The sequence below is a fragment of the Mya arenaria genome, chromosome 3 (assembly GCF_026914265.1).
Source record: "Mya arenaria isolate MELC-2E11 chromosome 3, ASM2691426v1".
Lineage (NCBI taxonomy): Eukaryota > Metazoa > Mollusca > Bivalvia > Myida > Myidae > Mya > Mya arenaria.
In genome coordinates this window covers 17,372,657-17,391,112 of record NC_069124.1, presented here as the reverse complement: position 1 = coordinate 17,391,112, position 18,456 = coordinate 17,372,657, and the positions used below count along the sequence as shown (strand labels likewise).

The window sequence follows — 18,456 nt, the reverse complement described above, 5'->3', positions numbered from 1 at the left end:
GTCGAACCCTGGTGCCGCCCCTGGTTAACAGACAAAAACGTTAGACATTAATTTATATTAAATAAAGTATATTCATAATATTAAAATATTCGCAAACTTATTTCAAGATACAGCTGTATTTAAGCAAAGCTGGCGGAACAATGTTTCAAATAATAAGTGTGTTCAAAAGAAATGTAATATAATTGTGTTATATTAATCTAAATATTTTACAATGTTTAAAATAACAAGATATATTTAGAGCGAAAACGGATGTATCATGGTAGAATATCACATTATATTTGCTGGCTGTTTGAAGACAATGGAACTAAGGCGAATGTTAAACATTTTCGTTCAGAAAATAAATTCGCGGAACTTCTCACGGTAACCACGGCCCACTGCGGATTCCCCGTAATCACTATACTGTATGAAGGGACAGCCATATCTGGTTGCACTTAATTACACAAATATGTAAAGTAACCAATAAGTGCCATGTGTTTTAACGCAAAAAACGTAATGCAATCGGCATTCAAAAATATCCGTTAAATATGTATTCATCCTTCCTGAAGAATTTGATGAAAAGAAATAAAAATAGTTTCACCCTCTAATACAACCACACAGAAGTAAGCACATAAGTATTATATTATTATAATTAATGCATTAATTATTTCTAAACCAATACCTTGAAAAAGCTACCAATCATTTTCAGAAATCCGTTACACAAAGCAATTCCGTTGTGGCTCTGCACTTTCTCGGCAACCGGAAAAGATAAATAGTGTAGTGTAACCTGTTAAACTATCCATCCTCAGTATATTATCTCCCTTCTTATCGGCAACGCATCAATGATGCGCAAATAATGTTAAACCATCATTGAAGTCAACGATACGGTGTATAAGCATTAATCTCCGAGTCATATATGAATCAAGTCAGCCACAATGATTTCTAAGGGCACGCTGTACAACCATCGCCTAGTTTTCATGATGCTTGTTCCTATTTTTAGTGTTTACGTTTTCATGCGTGTGAAGTTTTAAACTATATCAGAGTTGTAACGCGATTCATAACAAAAGTTTATTGACTGAACTCTTTTGTGTTGAAACAGTTTTAAAATGCTTATAAAATGAATGTGAGCTAAACAGAGGCAACATTTTTTTTATTCTACATTGTTTCTCGCAACATTGTCTGACGTGAGTGTTTTCGGATAAAAACAATGTGAATTAACGAAATATTGATTCGAATAATTCGAAATAAAATTAAACATTCATTTGGGAGATATTTGAAAACAAACAACTAAATATTCCGAAATGGGGTTCTGTCCAAAAGGGGATACGCTAGTGAATCCAATAGTGAAATACATCCTTCTGGTTGGAACTTTCATCCACTGGGTAAGTATAGTTGCTCTGTATCTAAAACCATAAATGTATAATTGAGTTTGTAATATGAATGCATTGTATTTGAAATCAATTTTTGATTTTCATCATAGTACAAATACAAGTTATCAATTAAGGGATACGTTCTACAAATATGTGAAGTTGGCTATCTGGTGACTACATAATATGTTGGTATTATTTGACAGGCTTTGGTGTGCAGAAAATATTTCTTAATATTCATTAAGAACAGAACATAAATTTTATTTGACTTGAGCATAAAAAGCCCATCACCACAACCATATGTATAGAAACATAACATGGCATGTGACAATAAAAATATTGATGGGGTTTCTAGTGAGCCTGCTTATTTGTGGGTCAGATACCTTAATGTGTCGTAACTTTAATTGTTCCCATTATTCTTCCGATGCTCTTCAGCTTTATTAATGTGGTTTTCATGTTATTGTTTCACTCCGTTGCCGGAGGACATTTCCCATTGTTTGCGTTGTTACATATCGTGTATTGTCTTGCCGCTATGCTCGCTTGAACCGTTAAGTAAGACAAATCAAGTATCATTTAAAGTTCAAACCATATGTTTAAGACATTTTCGATAAAATCTAAAAAAAGAATAATACGTTTTAAAAGTTTTTGACCCGATTATTCATTGAAGTGCATTTTCATCTCACGGATACATTTGATAGTTTTACCCCGATTTCGCGAAAATTCTTAAACGTATAAATCTTAAGATTCTTATTTTATTGAGCCAAATTACAAAATTTATTCATAGCGGACAATCATTGGTGCCACATCATTTTACATTTTTAACGAGGCAACCTTTTGTCAATAAAAACCAACACCTATGTGAAGGAATTGTTTAAACGTACGTAACGATAAAACTTTTCATGAAACATCAGATTTTGACATTGTCAACCTTAAGCTCTTGAAAATTATGCAAGTTCTAGACGATAAGACTTTGATTTTTGTTCAGAACTTAAACACTTAGTACAACACAAAGTCATTCCTGTGAACTTAATGTTACAAAATAAAAATTGTTCTATCGTGAATATCAAAAGATTATTTCCCCAGAACTCTTCAAAATGACGAGGAAATTACGTCAATATACCCAAACTATACAATAAACCTATACTCATTCCATGTTAGTTGTAACAAACTTTATAAGAATTCATTTAAATCAGCATGCAAACAGTTAAACAAATTAAAAATAAGACTAAGCAGCAGTTATAACTGAAAATACAGACACGTTTTTCCAAACCATGCAATGTCTACAGAAACACCTGGTACAAAACACCCATCATGACCAGAAGAAGTTACTTGAGAAAAACACCCGGACATGGCTGGGTTTCGTTCGAAATATATATCATCCTACTGCCTGTATCTTTCATAGCAAACAGAAAAACGCTATTGGCAAAACGCGCACAATGACTGTACAATGCGATCAGGGGACGTATTCAAATGTATCTAAGATTTCTTCAATTTGTAACTTGTACCTCTACTGTCATATTCTCATCCATTTTAAACACCTTTTTAACTATCTAACCCAGTTTGGAATGGCACAGGTGACCAGGTCTCTTTTGAAAATGCATACTTTTGACGTCTACTTTATGTTGATCATATTGCATTATTGTAATTCATATTGTGTTATAATCATCTAGTGGAAAAACAATGAGTTATCTGAATACACTCTCACAGTAAGGTATGCTGTCAATCTAAATACGACTAACATTATTACATTCTTCAAATATGGACGGATATTGATGTTCATGAATATATTCTTTTTATACATTTTTATGAAGACAATTACATAAAGCGTGTATCAACAACAAAACAATACCTCGAAATTCTACTCTTATCAATTGAACTTTATTTTACTTTCAAAATGATCTTTATAAACATAAAGCCGATTGTTTAGAAATTTGTTATTAATAACAACATGATGTTCACCATCATTGTTACCTTTTCAACTGAACTAGTTGATGGTGTGCACATAGATTTACATAACACAACTATAACTGAAACAGGCGCCTACAGTCGTGTTTAAAACCTTCAGATCAAAGGGGTATTCGTTTAACTTCAAGAGCAGTAAAGAATTGAAAGTTATCAATAATGACTTTTTGAACGTTGTTAACGAAGTTCTAACTGACCCATTGAAGACGCCCTACTCTCAACTTCAGCAATGATTTTAAAACCATTTTCTTGTTACTTGACATCCTGTTAAACTTGTGATGAGATGATAGTGAAATATGGGGACTATCAGTACGTGTTCTTCAAGAGCTAATATAACTGACTTTGATATGTGCCAATATATTAGTGATATGCTCTGTAAAAAGCTACATACGAGTATATGCAGATTGTAATCTTTTGATACTAATATTTTATTATGTAGTGTTCTAGAGATGTGCTGTATGTAATGAAAACATACTCGGATTTCTTAATCACAGACTATAATTTGATATCATACAATACAAAGTAAATTCATTCGTAATAAATATGCGCAACATATTACGAAACAAAAACTGTTGTTCATGTACAAAATACAATGCAACACACACTGTTGTTTTATAAATGAAAACTTGACTAGCATATATCCTTTTGTAGAGAATCTTAGTTTTTGTATGGAAAAGAGTCAAGCAGATACAAGTTTATTAAAGAGTTGTAAGATGTGCTATTCTGGAGAAATGGAATATAAAAATCCACATTACGACTACCTGAAAAGTCTACTCTCCAGATGTGTGGATTTGACATTATAACCAATGTCCATTCTAGTAGACCAGCCCAGTTATAGACCACAACAGTCCTAATTCTTCTGTTCTATTTCACGCATTAGTGGAGCTTGCATGGTTGTCATGAACATCTGGCCATTTGTTGAAAAAAATCGACTATTCGGCCAACCCATTTAAATGCATTCAAAGACCCCAACAATTGAACTAACCCACAATTTATTATACAGATATGTGGAGCGGGAATGGTTGCCTTGGGAATCTGGGCGTTCACCGAGAAGAACCGCCTATTCTACCAGCCCAATGAGAACGTGTACGACATTATCTTTGATATGTCCATTATTCTGATGGCGTTCGGTGGAATCATGTTCATCATCACAATATGCGGCTTTATCGGCGCCCTCAGGGAAAACACTTGTCTTCTCAGAATTGTATGTTGTACTTTTAAGTTAGAACGACTTTAAGCTGCTATGTTAGCTCAAACAACTAGCCTTACATACATACATTCATATTAAGCAGATCAAATATCAGACAATTTGAAGAACTTTTATCACTTGTATTTCTATTGTCCTCAGTTCAAGCCGATGATATTAATGATACTGATAGTAAAGCGTGTGGTGGGTTTGATAATGGAAACGACCTATGATGAAAGTGGTCTCAGTATAAAGTTGATGATGTTTTTCTTGACACATTATTTAGATATTATTGTAAAATTAGATTCCTTTTCTACCCAGTTCTACTACTCTCTTGCTGTCATATTCCTGCTCGAAATCGCTGGCGGCGTCCTGGTATTCGTATTCAAGGGCAAGGCCGTCGATCTGCTCAGTGACGTCTTGAAAGATGTCTACGTTAAGGAGTACCATGATGACGAGGAGGCAATCATGGACTACTTTCAGGAAACAGTTAGTTTAACTTTACAATAAAGATTAACTTTGTAATTATTCATTTGCGTTTCCTTGGTACAAAACCCAATACACATGAGTCCATTTTGAACGGTTAAGAGATATACGTATACACAGTTCAAACCCGCGACATCGTTTGATGAAAGACGGAAACCTTAATCCCTCTTATACCTCAGAATTATTTCATAGCATACTGATACTGAAGCTAATATGAATCATTTTCGAGTCCGTTTAATTAATAAAACATTACTAGAGCCCAATATGCCGTGACAAGTCATGAAAAGTTAGAGGAAATTGATGTACAGAAAACATAGCTTAAAAACGGATGGCATATCTTTAAACATAACTAAATTCCAGAACTACAAATGACATCAGATGTTCTCCAAACATTTAAATACGTTTTATTACCACACTACTGATGCTTTCTCTTTCCTTCAGTTTCTGTGCTGTGGTATTGACGATTACAACGATTGGAACATGAACCCGTACTTCAACTGTACCGCGAAAAACCCAAGCCCACTCAGGTGTGCTGTTCCCTACTCCTGTTGTAAGGACCCGGATGAACTACAGGTAACACGTTGTGAAATTTGATTATCTGATTTACAGTGTGTTTATACCACGTGCTAAATTACGTCATATATGCTACGTCGGAAGGCAACATTTTCCATAAAACGAAGACCTAAATCAAAGATAACTTTTCTTTAATAACACCATTTTAAATAAAACAAAGGGCTGTCTATTCCGCTTAAAGAGCCCCGCATTTTTCTTATAACCGAAATTTGATAAAGTCATAAGTTTCATCAAACACTTCGATAAACCTGTTTCCAAAATAATGTTTTGACAGTGCTCCGTCAGACGGCCGTATTGCGAAAAGGTTTGATGGGGTGTTTAAAGAAACTAAACTCAATCAATCAAAATCTTGTAAAAGATCGAGGGCAGGACTCCGTAAGCTGCGTAGACTGCGCTATGTTTCATTTAAAATGGTAAAGAATTTTTTTTCAAATCAAAATATTGCCTTCCGACGTAGCATTTATGGCGCAATTTATCACGTGGTATACACACACTGATTTATTTGTTATAATGTCGTGTATTAATCAATACTGCTTCGTGCAATATTTTGCTTATTTCCATTTATTTAAAGAAGGTTTGTACAAAACCTTTTGTACAAGGACGGCAAGAAATGGATTTGACGGGCCAAAACACAACTCTTCAAAAGGTTTTATGTATGTTTTGTTCAATCTTTAACAGGCATAATGTATGTATCCTTTTGTACGTGTCCAGATATGATCGGAGGATGAGCAAACGTCACAACGGATGATTTTATTTGAGGTCATAAAGTCATCTGCATTAATTATTACAAGAACAGGACGTGAACGAGAGGCTCAATGCACGGCACAATCCAAACAACATTGATGTGTGTCTTGCAAAAGTTCAGTATTAAAGCTGCACTCTCACAGATTGAACGTGTTGACAACTTTTTTATTTTTTGTCTTGGAACGAGCCAATTTTTGCGAAAATCCCAAGAAAGCAGTTATATAAGACTGCTGACAAAAAATTATTATATTCAAATACAAAAAAATGATGTTTGATGCATTTTTCTTAAACCGTTAGTAACGGGTTTAGCCATAAAACATTAATTTTCGAACGTAAATATGAAAATCTACGATCTGATTTTTTTGTCAGCAATCTTATATCATTGGTTTGTAGATATTTACGGAAAAAATTGCACTTGCCAAGACAAACAATTAAAAAAAGTTGTTAAAATGGTCAATCTGTGAGAGTGCAGCTTTAATGCTGATAAACATTCCTCTGTAGCTTGTAGGATAGGATCTTAGTGTTACCCAGAAAAGAAAGTATATCTAAAATTAGGTTTTTAACAGTTAATATAATAGCCATACCAACTTTTAAAACTATCGTGTTGTTGAATTGTTCAATGGTAAAAAATATGTATCAATGCACTAAGCGGAAACGTGCGATACAGATCGTGATTAGATCACCTTTAATGTTTCGAAGTACTTAGTTCAAATGCACAGATCAAACGTCTTTCTTTTGCAGCCTGGTTTAAACAATATATTGTGCGGTGCGGAAACGCTAAATACGGTAACTTATTTTGTATTATTATACCTCACATAAATTTGTCCCTTCTTTATATATATAATCTCGATCGGTCCGTATATTACTGTATTTTGATGAAAATCCAGTTTTATGACGTCAGCGGTCCATATTATGTTTTTGGTCGGTACGGCTCTTGCAAAAAATGTAATATGGACTGCTGACGTCATACGATTGGTTAGTGCGGCTTGCTATTTTCACAACGGCGAAAACTTGTCGCAAGTAAACATTATCAGGTTTGTAAAATAAAGCATTTAAATCGCTTTAAAATGTTGTCATGTAATGAAAAGTATTCTGTATAATATAAGAAATATAACACACCACTTCGGGCCATATGACATTATAAGGACCGGTCAGTCAGCCCCCGAAGGTGAATGGACCTCGACTAACGCCTCAGTCCATATACACCTTTGGTGGCTGACTGGCCGTTCCTTATAATGTCATATGACCCTCAGTGGTGTGTAATATTTCTTTTTTATTGAATCAACATTTATCGGTCATAAAGTAATTAAACAATGACAATTGTTCTCATAAATATTAATGTATTCTGTCTTTTATTATTTATAAAATATTTATAAAGTTTTTGATATTATATTGAGAACTCTTCGATGTTAAAAAGTGGTTGCTCTCGTGAAAGATATAAGTGGCGATGAAATCAAAGGAGAACAAATACATCAATTGACATTGTCGATTTCATTGCAGACGACAACACGGCTTGCAAAAATATATACAGGAGGATGCGTACCGGCTGTGATTAATTTTCTCAATGCAAATATGCCTATAATAGGTAAGTGGAACAGACGAGTATATGTAAGATAACTCGTGGTAAAGAAGAGGTCCTTAACACATGCATAGTAATAGTTATGGGTTGCTATTGCTCTATTATACCATTAAATCGCGAAAAGCTGAATAACCAACTGGATAAAAACAATTATTGACTGTAATAAGTATGTACGATACGCCATAAATTTGAGGATGCGACAATAAACATACGTTTTACATTAATAATAGTTTACATGAAAACAAATAATACAATGAGAATACCAATGAAAAGTTGAAGACAATATTTGAAAAAAAAATGAATTAAAATTTAACATGCAAGAGGATTGATCCACGGGTTCCACCAACAACAGTTACGGACCATTCCCATAGATCAAGGGTATACTGGTGCTAGTTTCATACTTTGTGTGATGATTTTAGCTTGTTGTATAATAAGTGTCATGTAACCTCCTCACGATTGCCTCCCTTAGTTATAACTTTTTATTTGCATCATAACTATTTTTATTTCTTTCAAACGTTTTATTATTTTTACGGTAGAAATCACCTTGTGTGTTTCTTGCTTTTCTTTTATGTTGGCTAATTTTCTGTTACATTTTGGCGCTATGTATCTTGTTGTATGTTGCATTGTGGCGTTATGTTTCTCATTGCCTGTTATATTGTGGCGTTAAGTATCTCGTTGTCTCTCGTTGTCTGTTGCATTGTGGCGTTATGTATGTCGTTTTCTGCTGCATTGTGGCGTTATGTATCTCGTTGTCTGTTGCATTGTGGCGTTATGTATCTCGTTGCATGTTGCATTGTGGCATTATGTTTCTCATTATCTGTTGCATTGTGAAGTTTTGTACCTCGTTGTTTGCTGCATTATGACGTTATGTATCTCGTTGTCTGTTTTATTTGTAGCGTAAAGTTTCTCGTTGTCTGTTGCTCTGTGGCGTTATGTGTCTCATTGTCTGTTGCATTGTGGCGTTATGTATGTAGTGTTATGTATCTCGTTTTCTGTTGGACGAATTGTATCTAGTTGTATCTCTTGTCTGTTGCATTGTGGCATTATGTATCTCGTTGTCAGTTGCATTGTGGCGTTATGTATCTCGTTGGCTGTTTCATTGTGGCGTTATGTTTCTCATTGCCTGTTGAATTGTGGCGTTATGTATCTCATTGTATGTTGCATTGCGACGTTATGTATCTCGTTGTATGTTGCATTGTGGCGTTATGTATCTCTTTGTCTGTTGCATTGTGGCGTTATTTATCTCGTTGTTTGTTGCATTGTGACGTTATGTATCTTGTTGTATGTTGCATTGTGGCGTTATGTTTCTCATTGCCTGTTGCATTGTGGCGCTATGTATCTTGTTGTCTGTTGCATTGTGGCGTTATGTTTCTCATTGTCTGTTACATTGTGACGTTATGTATCTCGTTGTCTGTTGCATTGTGGCGTCATGTATCTCGTTGTCTGTTGCATTGTGGCGTTATGTATCTCGTTTTCAGCTGCATTGTGGCGTTATGTATCTCGTTGTCTGTTGCATTGTGGTGTTATGTATCTCGTTGCATGTTGCATTGTGGCATTATGTTTCTCATTGCCTGTTGCATTGTGAAGTTTTGTACCTCGTTGTTTGCTGCATTATGACGTTATGTATCTCGTTGTCTGTTTTATTTGTAGCGTAAAGTTTCTCGTTGTCTGTTGCCCTGTGGCGTTATGTATCTCATTGTCTGTTGCATTGTGGCGTTATGTATGTGGTGTTATGTATCTCGTTTTCTGTTGGACGAATAGTATCTAGTTGTATCTCTTGTCTGTTGCATTGTGGCATTATGTATCTCGTTGTCAGTTGCATTGTGGCATTATGTATTTCGTTGCCTGTTGCATTGTGGCGTTATGTATCTCGTTGTCTGTTGCATTGTGGCGTTATGTATCTCGTTGCCTGTTGCATTGTGGAGTTATGTATCTCGTTGTCTGTTGCATTGTGGCGTTATGTATCTTCTTGTCTGTTGCATTGTGGCGTTATGTATCTCGTTGTCTTTTGCATTGTGGCGATATGTATCTTCTTGTCTGTTGCATTGTGGCGTTACGTATCTCGTTGTCTGTTGCATTGTGGTGTTATGTATCTCGTTTTCTGTTGGACGAAATGTATCTGGTTGTATCTCGTTGTATGTTGCATTGTGGCGTTATGTTTCTCGTTGTCGGTTGCATTGTGGCGTTTTATATCTCGTTGTCAGCTGTATTATGGCGTTTTTTTTTATGTTGAATGTTGCATTGTGGTGTTTTGTGGCGGTTAGTATTTCGTTGTCTGTTGCGTTATGGCATTATGTGTACTTATGGTCTGCAGGTTGTGCTCTTTAACAATTTCATAGTTAAAGTAAGTTTTGATTACTGAGCTCCTCCCTGTAGTTCCAATGATATCATTATAATCCTTGGTTGGCTGAAAGGTCAGATGAAATGAATTGTGTCCGAGTAAAATGGATGTACATAAATGATACATTGATGATTTTACCCATTTCAATTGCTATAACATAGTTCTAACTTCATTCATAAAATAGTGTATAATGTTGGTTTTCATGAGCGATAGTAATAGCAAAACTGTATGATGTTCCTTTCAGGCGCGAGAGTAATAGCAAAACTGTATGATGTTGGTTTTCAGGCGAGATAGTGAAGCGATACTGTATGGTGTTGGTTATAAGGAGCGATTTCATTAGCGATACTGTATGATGTTGGTTATAAGGAGCGATTTCATTAGCGATACTGTATGATGTTGGTTATAAGGAGCGATTTCATTAGCGATACTGTATGATGTTGGTTTTCAGGCGCGATAGTCAAAGCGATACTGTATGATGTTGGTTATAAGGAGCGATTTCATTAGCGATACTGTATGATGTTGGTTTACAGGCGCGATAGTTATAGCGAAGTTGTATGATGTTGGTGTTCATGCGCGATAGTAATAGCAAAACTGTATGATGTTGGTTTTCAGGCGAGATAGTGAAGAGATACTGTATGATGTTGGTTTTTAGGCGCGATAGTAATAGCGATACTGTATGATGTTGGTTTTTAGGCGCGATAGTAATAGCGATACTGTATGATGTTGGTTTTTGTAGGCGCTATAGTAATAGCAATACTGTATGATGTTGGTTTTCAGGCGCGATAGAAATAGCAAAACTGTATGATGTTGATTTTCAGGCGAGATAGTGAAGCGATACTGTATGATTTTGGTTTTCAGGCGCGATAGTGATAGCAATCGGGTTACCACAGCTGCTTGGTATCTGTCTGGGTCGGATGTTTGTGGGTCAGATTGAGGGCCAGTGGGACCACTATAGTAGGGAGCGGCAAAGGAGTGCGCGTATCAAGGCGGCGCAAGGCCGAGGAGGTGGTGGACAGCATGACAGGACGAGATACTGACCGTGATTCATATTCTGATAATTATACTGATTGGATTGAAGACGGGAGGTAGCTCGCTCTTACTGAGGCATTGAATAGTTAAAGTTGTCACCCTTCCTCATCAGCTGTTCCTTGCGGCGGTTAAAAAGATGCATTTTATTTTACGTCTTTTAAATACTGGTACATTTAAATCATACATGTATTGTATTTTCACGACCGGTAAATGTCGATGATTTTACACACTTCTATAGAAATCCATTTTTGTCATGTTTTATTTATAATATAATCGACACACCGTAAATTGCATAAAAATAAAACTGTTTTAGAAAATAAGTTTGTTTTTTTGAATACTTAGCAAAAGCGGTTTTCAAATTTACAAAGTAATAAAGCATACAGAAAAGACAATGTCAATTTTGCAATTAAGTACAAATCAAGTTTTCATTATTTTCAATTAACATATATTGTCTTATTAGTATTTATTCAATTTGTTTCTAACCACAAAATAGTTGTATTATATGGCGCTTTCCTTACACTGACACGGTTGCGTTTTATGCATAGATTTGAACTTTAACTATTGGATACGAGTGTGTATGATAATGCGACAAGTTTCGACAAGAGTCGGTATAAAAATACGACTCATGGACCCCTTTCAAAAAGATGTTTTGGCCGTGAGCCCAGTGCTGATTAAAAGTGCTCAGCTACACCCGTTAAGTAATGGGCAGAATCTACGCGATAACTGTCCTTCCGACATTTTTTTAATTGAAACGTTTAAGACAAAAACGGAGAGATGGCTGGACATGAACGATCTGAAAAGGGTTGAGTGGTCCGGTGGTTCCCGTCCTTCGGCCGCTTTCGCTAATCGATGAAGGCGAGCCGGGAACTACGTCATTTTGACAGAACAATGTCTGGCTAGCGTTTCTGATAATTCGTATTTTGAAGCATTTCTGTCGTAGACTGTTTCTCTCGACAAGGATACCGGTGTTAACGTTACATAACGGGCCACTGCATCCATGAGCCAGGTATTTTGTTTGTAGCTTACGAAGAAGTTATAATTTTCAACGAGAATTGACCATTGTTTACATATTCGCCGGGCGAGAATTCTTCACTTGTTTCATATTACAGTATAGGGTACTTTTGAATTTTGTCAAATCTCATCTTATAATTAAGGCAATGTATTATATTGATGATATCGGCTAGTTGAACTGATTTATTATGACTTTAATGAGCCTTTGCCATCAAGCCACTGTGTATTGTACGAGAGTATATTTAACCGTGTGCTTGCCGTCAAGATATCTCGTACTAATCTTGCAACTCGAATGTGCATTGTCGTACGACTATCGCGCATAGATTCGTCTAATCTCGTATGTTCTTCTTACAACGTACACCCGAACGTACAGTGTTATGATTTTGTGATGTTGGTCCTCCGTTCGTCTGTCCGTATCTTTCTTATTGTGTGAGTGCGCTTCTCCTTATTCATTTTAAATCTTTCAAAGATGTTCAGAATTGATTCATAGATTTTTGGTGAACATAGTGTAGGCCAATTTTATGTGAGATAATCAAATCTGCACTCCTATATGTTCGTGTGTAACATGTTCAATATGCACACTCCTGTGCAAGCAAGTCATCGTCGGTTTTGCCTCTCTAGCTTTCACAGTTTGTTCAATACACTCAATATGGTCGAGAGATCCTACCGAATGTATTTATTTCTTTTTGACAAAATACTGGTTGGTACCTCTTTCTATGTCTAAATTCCTACCATCAGATCTGGCCTATAACTAGGTTAACTCTAAGGGCTACATATACACTTCCAGGTCAAAACACTTAGCAACACTATCACAAAGGAGTTACGTGATTACAATTAATGAAACTATCGTCCATCTGTTTAAATTAAACATGTCCAAACCACTCAACTGAATGTTGTCAAGATTGTACAGTATAATGTTATTGTACAAATTATGATTTTCTTTGATATTGATATCGTCATAATACTTAGTATCAGAAGCAGCTATAAGAGCGGCTGAGGTTAAAACTTGTTTGAATCCATCGTAGCACCTCGGTCGTTTTCCATCGAAGCAACCGCGGATGAATGCCGTTACATCAAAAGAAGTAGTTCGTAATGTTTTAATAAGTAATATTGATTCATTTTAGTGTTTTAATGTTTTTTAGTACTTGGTTTAAATTGCTTGCCAGTGAAGTGTATTATTGCATTTATAATTAAGAATCCCAAGAGTAAAGTCCTACAGTTGAATTGACCTATTAAAATCACTACGCGGTCTACTTTCAGTGTAGTTAAATTGAAATAATACTGACATTGTAAACCTTCCATATACAACCCTTGTTGGTTTCGAAGGAAATAGCCGAGGAGTTCCGATTGATTGGAAGCAACACACACACGACGAGTTTACATACATTTATATCAAAGATTGAAGAATAGACGAAAATTTGAAATTTAATGTATGTGACAAATATAAAAGAAAACACAAATATGCTTGACATCAATACAATCCACGTATATACCAATAGTTAATAATGCCATGTTGGGCCTTGATTTAATCACATGAAGTCAATGTTCCCACAACCTTGAAGTTTTGTCATCTACATGTACATGCTTTGTCTTTTCCTCCATCCGAACTCTGTAATTAAAGACAAATTATGTTTAGATATAATTTAGATTGAATTTAAGACAGCATTACCTATGATATTAAAACGAAATCTCATTTTGATATACCTGAATGAAAATATAGTTATGACGATAGCGCGATTTTTTTAGAATAACATTTAACATGTGTTGTAAATGTAAAATAGTAAAAGTAACCATGTACAGAAGGAAGACACCAATGAATGAAAAAAAGAAAGCAATCGTCGGCACCGACGTTACACAGTAACACAACAGTACATAGATAAACTGAGTACCGGTGTATCTGGCAATGAAAGAATGAATGATGATCTCTTACTTTGGAGGCTTTTGCTCCGAATGGGAGGGGTCTTGCATAGTGGAAGCCTCAGCTGATGTGGCAGCCGTTGATGTACTCGCCACGATTGCATTGCCACTGTCAAACGCCATCCTCATCCCTATCCTCTGTCTCTCTTCTTGCATTTTATGTATTTTTGCTTTCAAAATATCAAGTGAACGTTCGACATCTTCCTTGTCTTTACTATTTTTCACACTTTCTTCTCTCGCCCGTTTCTCCTTCTCCCGTGCCAGTCTCATGGTCTTGTGTTGCGTCGTCACCTTTGCTTTCAGCTCCTCGATCTGTATTTCCTTCTCCAATAGTTGCTTCTGTTGTGTCCAAACAAGATCAGGCAATTCCTTTTCTTTGTTGGTTTCTCCCAGTTTTTCGTAACAAGTGTCAATGACCGTTTCAAGGTCTTGGACCCGATTGACCATATGCATCACCTCGGTCTCAATTTTGTCAATGGTAACGTTATCGGGTAGGATATTATTAACGTCCATCTGCTCGTTTTCGTTTAAGGACGTTACGTGCATAGCTGTACAAAACAAAACAATAACGTATGTGACGATGGTGTTCTGGGCAAAGATTACATTGTTTGCCATGTCAATTAATAAAAAAATGACGAATGTGCAAAAGTGTGATGAATATGCAGTGTGTGTATATACAACGTGATAAATCGTCATAAATGCACCAACATTTTTCTCCGAATGAAGACTTTAAACGAATTAACTTTACTATCTCTTCACCATTTTACATGAAACATAGAGCTGTCTGTGTCGCTTTCAGTGCCCCGTCTTCTGGCGTTTACCAAATATTGATTGAGACAACTTTCACAAAATCGCCGCCTCATGGATCGGACAAAATATTTACTTTTTTTAAAACAGGCTTGTCGAAATGTTTGAGAAAACGAAGACGGGGCTCTTTAAGCAGCATAGACTTTCTTTCATCTAAAATGGTGAAGAAAAATGATAGTTATCTTTGTTTTAATTCTTCATTCGAAGCAAAATATTGCCTTCCGACGTAGCGATTATGACGTAATTTATCACATGGTATAAACACACTGAATATGACACAAAGGAAGCCTGTCATTTCAAGATACAAAATATATGTATTGATTTCCAGTAGTATACCTCTTCCGTTTTGAAATATAAATAAATCTACGATAAACGTTCAATATTGTAGTGGGTTTTAATAATAATAAAAAAAAATCATAATATCGAAACATTCGCCTGGATTAACATGAAACAAACCTTGCATCAACAACTTGTGTATGGAGTATAACTTTTTGCCGGGCATGCTGCCATTGTTGAGGTTTGTATCGATGGTGATTTGGCGGCACAGGAAGTCCTCCACGTTCTTCCGCTGGGCATTATTCATCCTGGTTGTCCGTGCCAACTCCCTGACGTACTCCTTTACCGTCTGTCGGATGTCGGGATTCACATCAGAATTCGCTATGTTAATGTATATAATTATATGTTTGAGTTATTTATACCAGTACGGGTAACTGCTCAATATCAGACAATAAGCAGTATCCATCCAGTATTATTCATTATCCCCTTTTAGACTATTTTGTCCCCGAGTTTAGCTCCCGTTTACTGATGGACTGATGTCACACAGGTATTTATATAGATAACATGGCTCTCAGAACCTTATTTACGATGGTACGAGGAATTATTTCGTAAAAAATGAAGTTATGAAAATGAAAACTGTAAATATTGTCGAATACTGGTCGGCAAAATCTCATGTGACGAAATTATTTTTTCATCATAAAAACAATGCGTGTTATAATAATGATATTGCAAAGTAAATAAAAACAACCTCTGGCATGCTCCATCAGATCCTGCTCCTTCTCCCGGAAGTTATCGACGACCCAGGGGTATTCCTCGCAAAGACATTCCATCAGCTTCCCATACGCATCCGGGCCCCGCCGCGTGATCATCTCCAACATCCGGCCAATCTGCCGGTCAGCGTCATACTCGCTCTGGGGTGATATTTAATATTCAACTTAAGTTAATCGTATGGCCATACATCATTGCCTTCAATCACGTTATTAGTCAGTTATCTATAGCGAGTAATCCGATTAGCTACATCATTCTTAGATCCAATTAAGACCAATATTGAATACCAGCCCTGGGAATATTTTCAGCAATTATTACTTTATTACATGACACGTGCATTTCGGACAGTTACTGAACTTGTCGATTTACTATAAAGTTATGCTTATACGTTTTAGGCAAATTTAACCATTGTTCAATGATATTCTTTTATACTTTAGTTAAATGCATACACGTTAAAGCTGTACCCTCACAGATTGATCGTTCTGACAACTTTTTTTTCGAATGGACCAATCTTTGCGTAAATGTCCGGAAACCAGTAAGCAGTTTATAATATTTACGTTCGAAAAATGAGGTTTTGTGCTTAAACAAGTTACAAACGCTTTAGGAAAAATGATGTTTTCGCCATTAAACATCAACTTTTGAACGTAATATCAAAAGTACGGACTGATCTTTTGTCAGCAGTCTTATATCAACGGTTTCCGCACTTAACCGCAAAAATTGCTTTATTCAAAGATAGACAATAAAAAACGGTCCATCTGTTAGAGTGCAGCTTTAATGCCGTTAGTGCTTTATCTCTAGTTAATGCAGCATTCCGTTTAAAGGTAAAAAAGCAAATGTGCCATCACAGTGAATGAATAGCCAATGCTGTATTTTACTCGAAAGTCTCAACTTTTCATTTTGACTCACCTGAATAGTCTGGATCATCGAATTTGAGAAAACTCCACAATCTTTAAGACGTCTCAATAAGCGTTCCTCCATTATAATGTTGTCACGCAGGTATTTTTGTCTCTTCATGAGGAGTTCACGATGAATTTCATCCATGTTTCTCTTCCCTCAATACTCAAAAACAGATGGTGGAAAATTCTTGCTAGTTTACTCGCAGGTTATCTTTTTTAAACAAATGAAGATTTTCAATGAAAATATTTCTTCTCACTCGCACTGTTTAATTCTACTTTTGTTCGTCAACGTATTAAATTAGATATTCTAACTAACGTCACAACAGTTTTCCTGTGTAGAGCAAATTACGTTATAAAAGAATGTCGTCTGCAAATTTAATAAATGTCTCATATCTCTTAGTCACAAATACATCACTGCACACCTGTGCTATTTTTGTTATTATATTTATTAAGGTCATCTAAAGAACCTCAAGTCCAATTTTTTCCATGCCATTAAATCCAGAACCTTTTACACTTTTGCATGTAATGAACTTAATTGATATCTATATTGAATATATCAGTATAACCTTATCCCATATAGACTTTGTTACCGATTTGATACTTATATTGACTCAATCATGCGTAATGGATAATCAAATGTTTGGTAATAGATAAATCGAAGAAGAGATGACTGAAATAAAACAATACTTGCTGTAAAATTAGCCATGTTTGTGAAGAGTTATTTTATGTCCGCATTTAAATTTAATACAAATACATAAAAGTATGAATACACAACGTATATGTTTGGTCTTCATTTTCTTATACAGTAACCAGAAAGCTACAATTTTGTGGAAATAAATTGATAAACATGAACTATATTCGACTTCAAAATTACGAAACGACAAGAAATAAATCTGACTTACGGAATAGAAAGAGGTTCATTACGATATATGTCAGTGTATGTATACCATGTGACAAAATGTTGCCATCCGACGTAGCATATATGACGTATTTTATCATGTGGTATACACACACTGTATGTTCGTTTAAATTAATCAATCAAAACAGGTGTTTGCTGTTTTTCTTTGTCTCGTTCATATAGTTTACGTACCACTTGATGCATGACATTTTTGCGTCGCCGGCGGAAATAAACGTACGGGCCTGTTCTTGTGACCGTCCTACGACGATATACGCCGTCTTTGAAACGAAACATCGCTATTTCCAGTGTCGCACGAGCCATGCAGTATCCGAAAGAAATATGGAATCATCTCCGCCAGTCGTGTAATTCTCACTGTCAGACATGTTGGATTCATGACTGTGACGTTGATCATCTACTTCGTATTTTTCCGGAAATATTTCCGTCATTTTCCGTACAAGTAAAATGCTCGTTAAATTTCGGAAAAAAATACCAATCAAAGTATGATGCCGAATAGATCCAGTACCGAAAAGTACAGGCCTAAATACGGATACATAGTACCGTTAATGGTAATCGACGGGATGATGAAAAATTTCGTTTTATTATGTATTTATTTTCTGTACATATTAAAGCAAAGAATAGA

The 18,456-nt window shown here is 35.7% G+C and overlaps 2 protein-coding genes across 3 annotated transcripts; one reads left to right on the top strand and one right to left on the bottom strand.

Annotated features, from left to right (window-relative positions):
* The first annotated feature begins 958 nt into the window (after positions 1-958).
* LOC128228220 (tetraspanin-33-like) lies at positions 959-11,557 on the top strand. Its single transcript, XM_052939386.1, has 7 exons — positions 959-1,358; positions 4,309-4,509; positions 4,813-4,980; positions 5,419-5,550; positions 7,036-7,080; positions 7,795-7,879; positions 11,073-11,557. Exons 1-7 carry the CDS (start codon positions 1,278-1,280, stop codon positions 11,249-11,251), a joined length of 891 nt encoding a protein of 296 aa, XP_052795346.1. The 5' UTR covers positions 959-1,277; the 3' UTR covers positions 11,252-11,557.
* Positions 11,558-13,667: 2,110 nt separating this feature from the next.
* LOC128227781 (uncharacterized) lies at positions 13,668-18,272 on the bottom strand. Of its 2 annotated transcripts, none has more exons than XM_052938628.1 (6): positions 18,009-18,272; positions 16,929-17,129; positions 16,003-16,165; positions 15,435-15,635; positions 14,185-14,719; positions 13,668-13,863 (listed from the first exon to the last, which is right to left on the bottom strand). In XM_052938628.1, exons 2-6 carry the CDS (start codon positions 17,061-17,063, stop codon positions 13,794-13,796), a joined length of 1,104 nt encoding a protein of 367 aa, XP_052794588.1. In that variant the 5' UTR covers positions 17,064-17,129; positions 18,009-18,272; the 3' UTR covers positions 13,668-13,793. The 2 variants fall into 2 exon arrangements, with proteins under 2 accessions (XP_052794588.1, XP_052794589.1); XM_052938629.1 differs by having other exon boundaries at positions 16,929-17,081.
* Between the last annotated feature and the right edge of the window lie 184 nt (positions 18,273-18,456).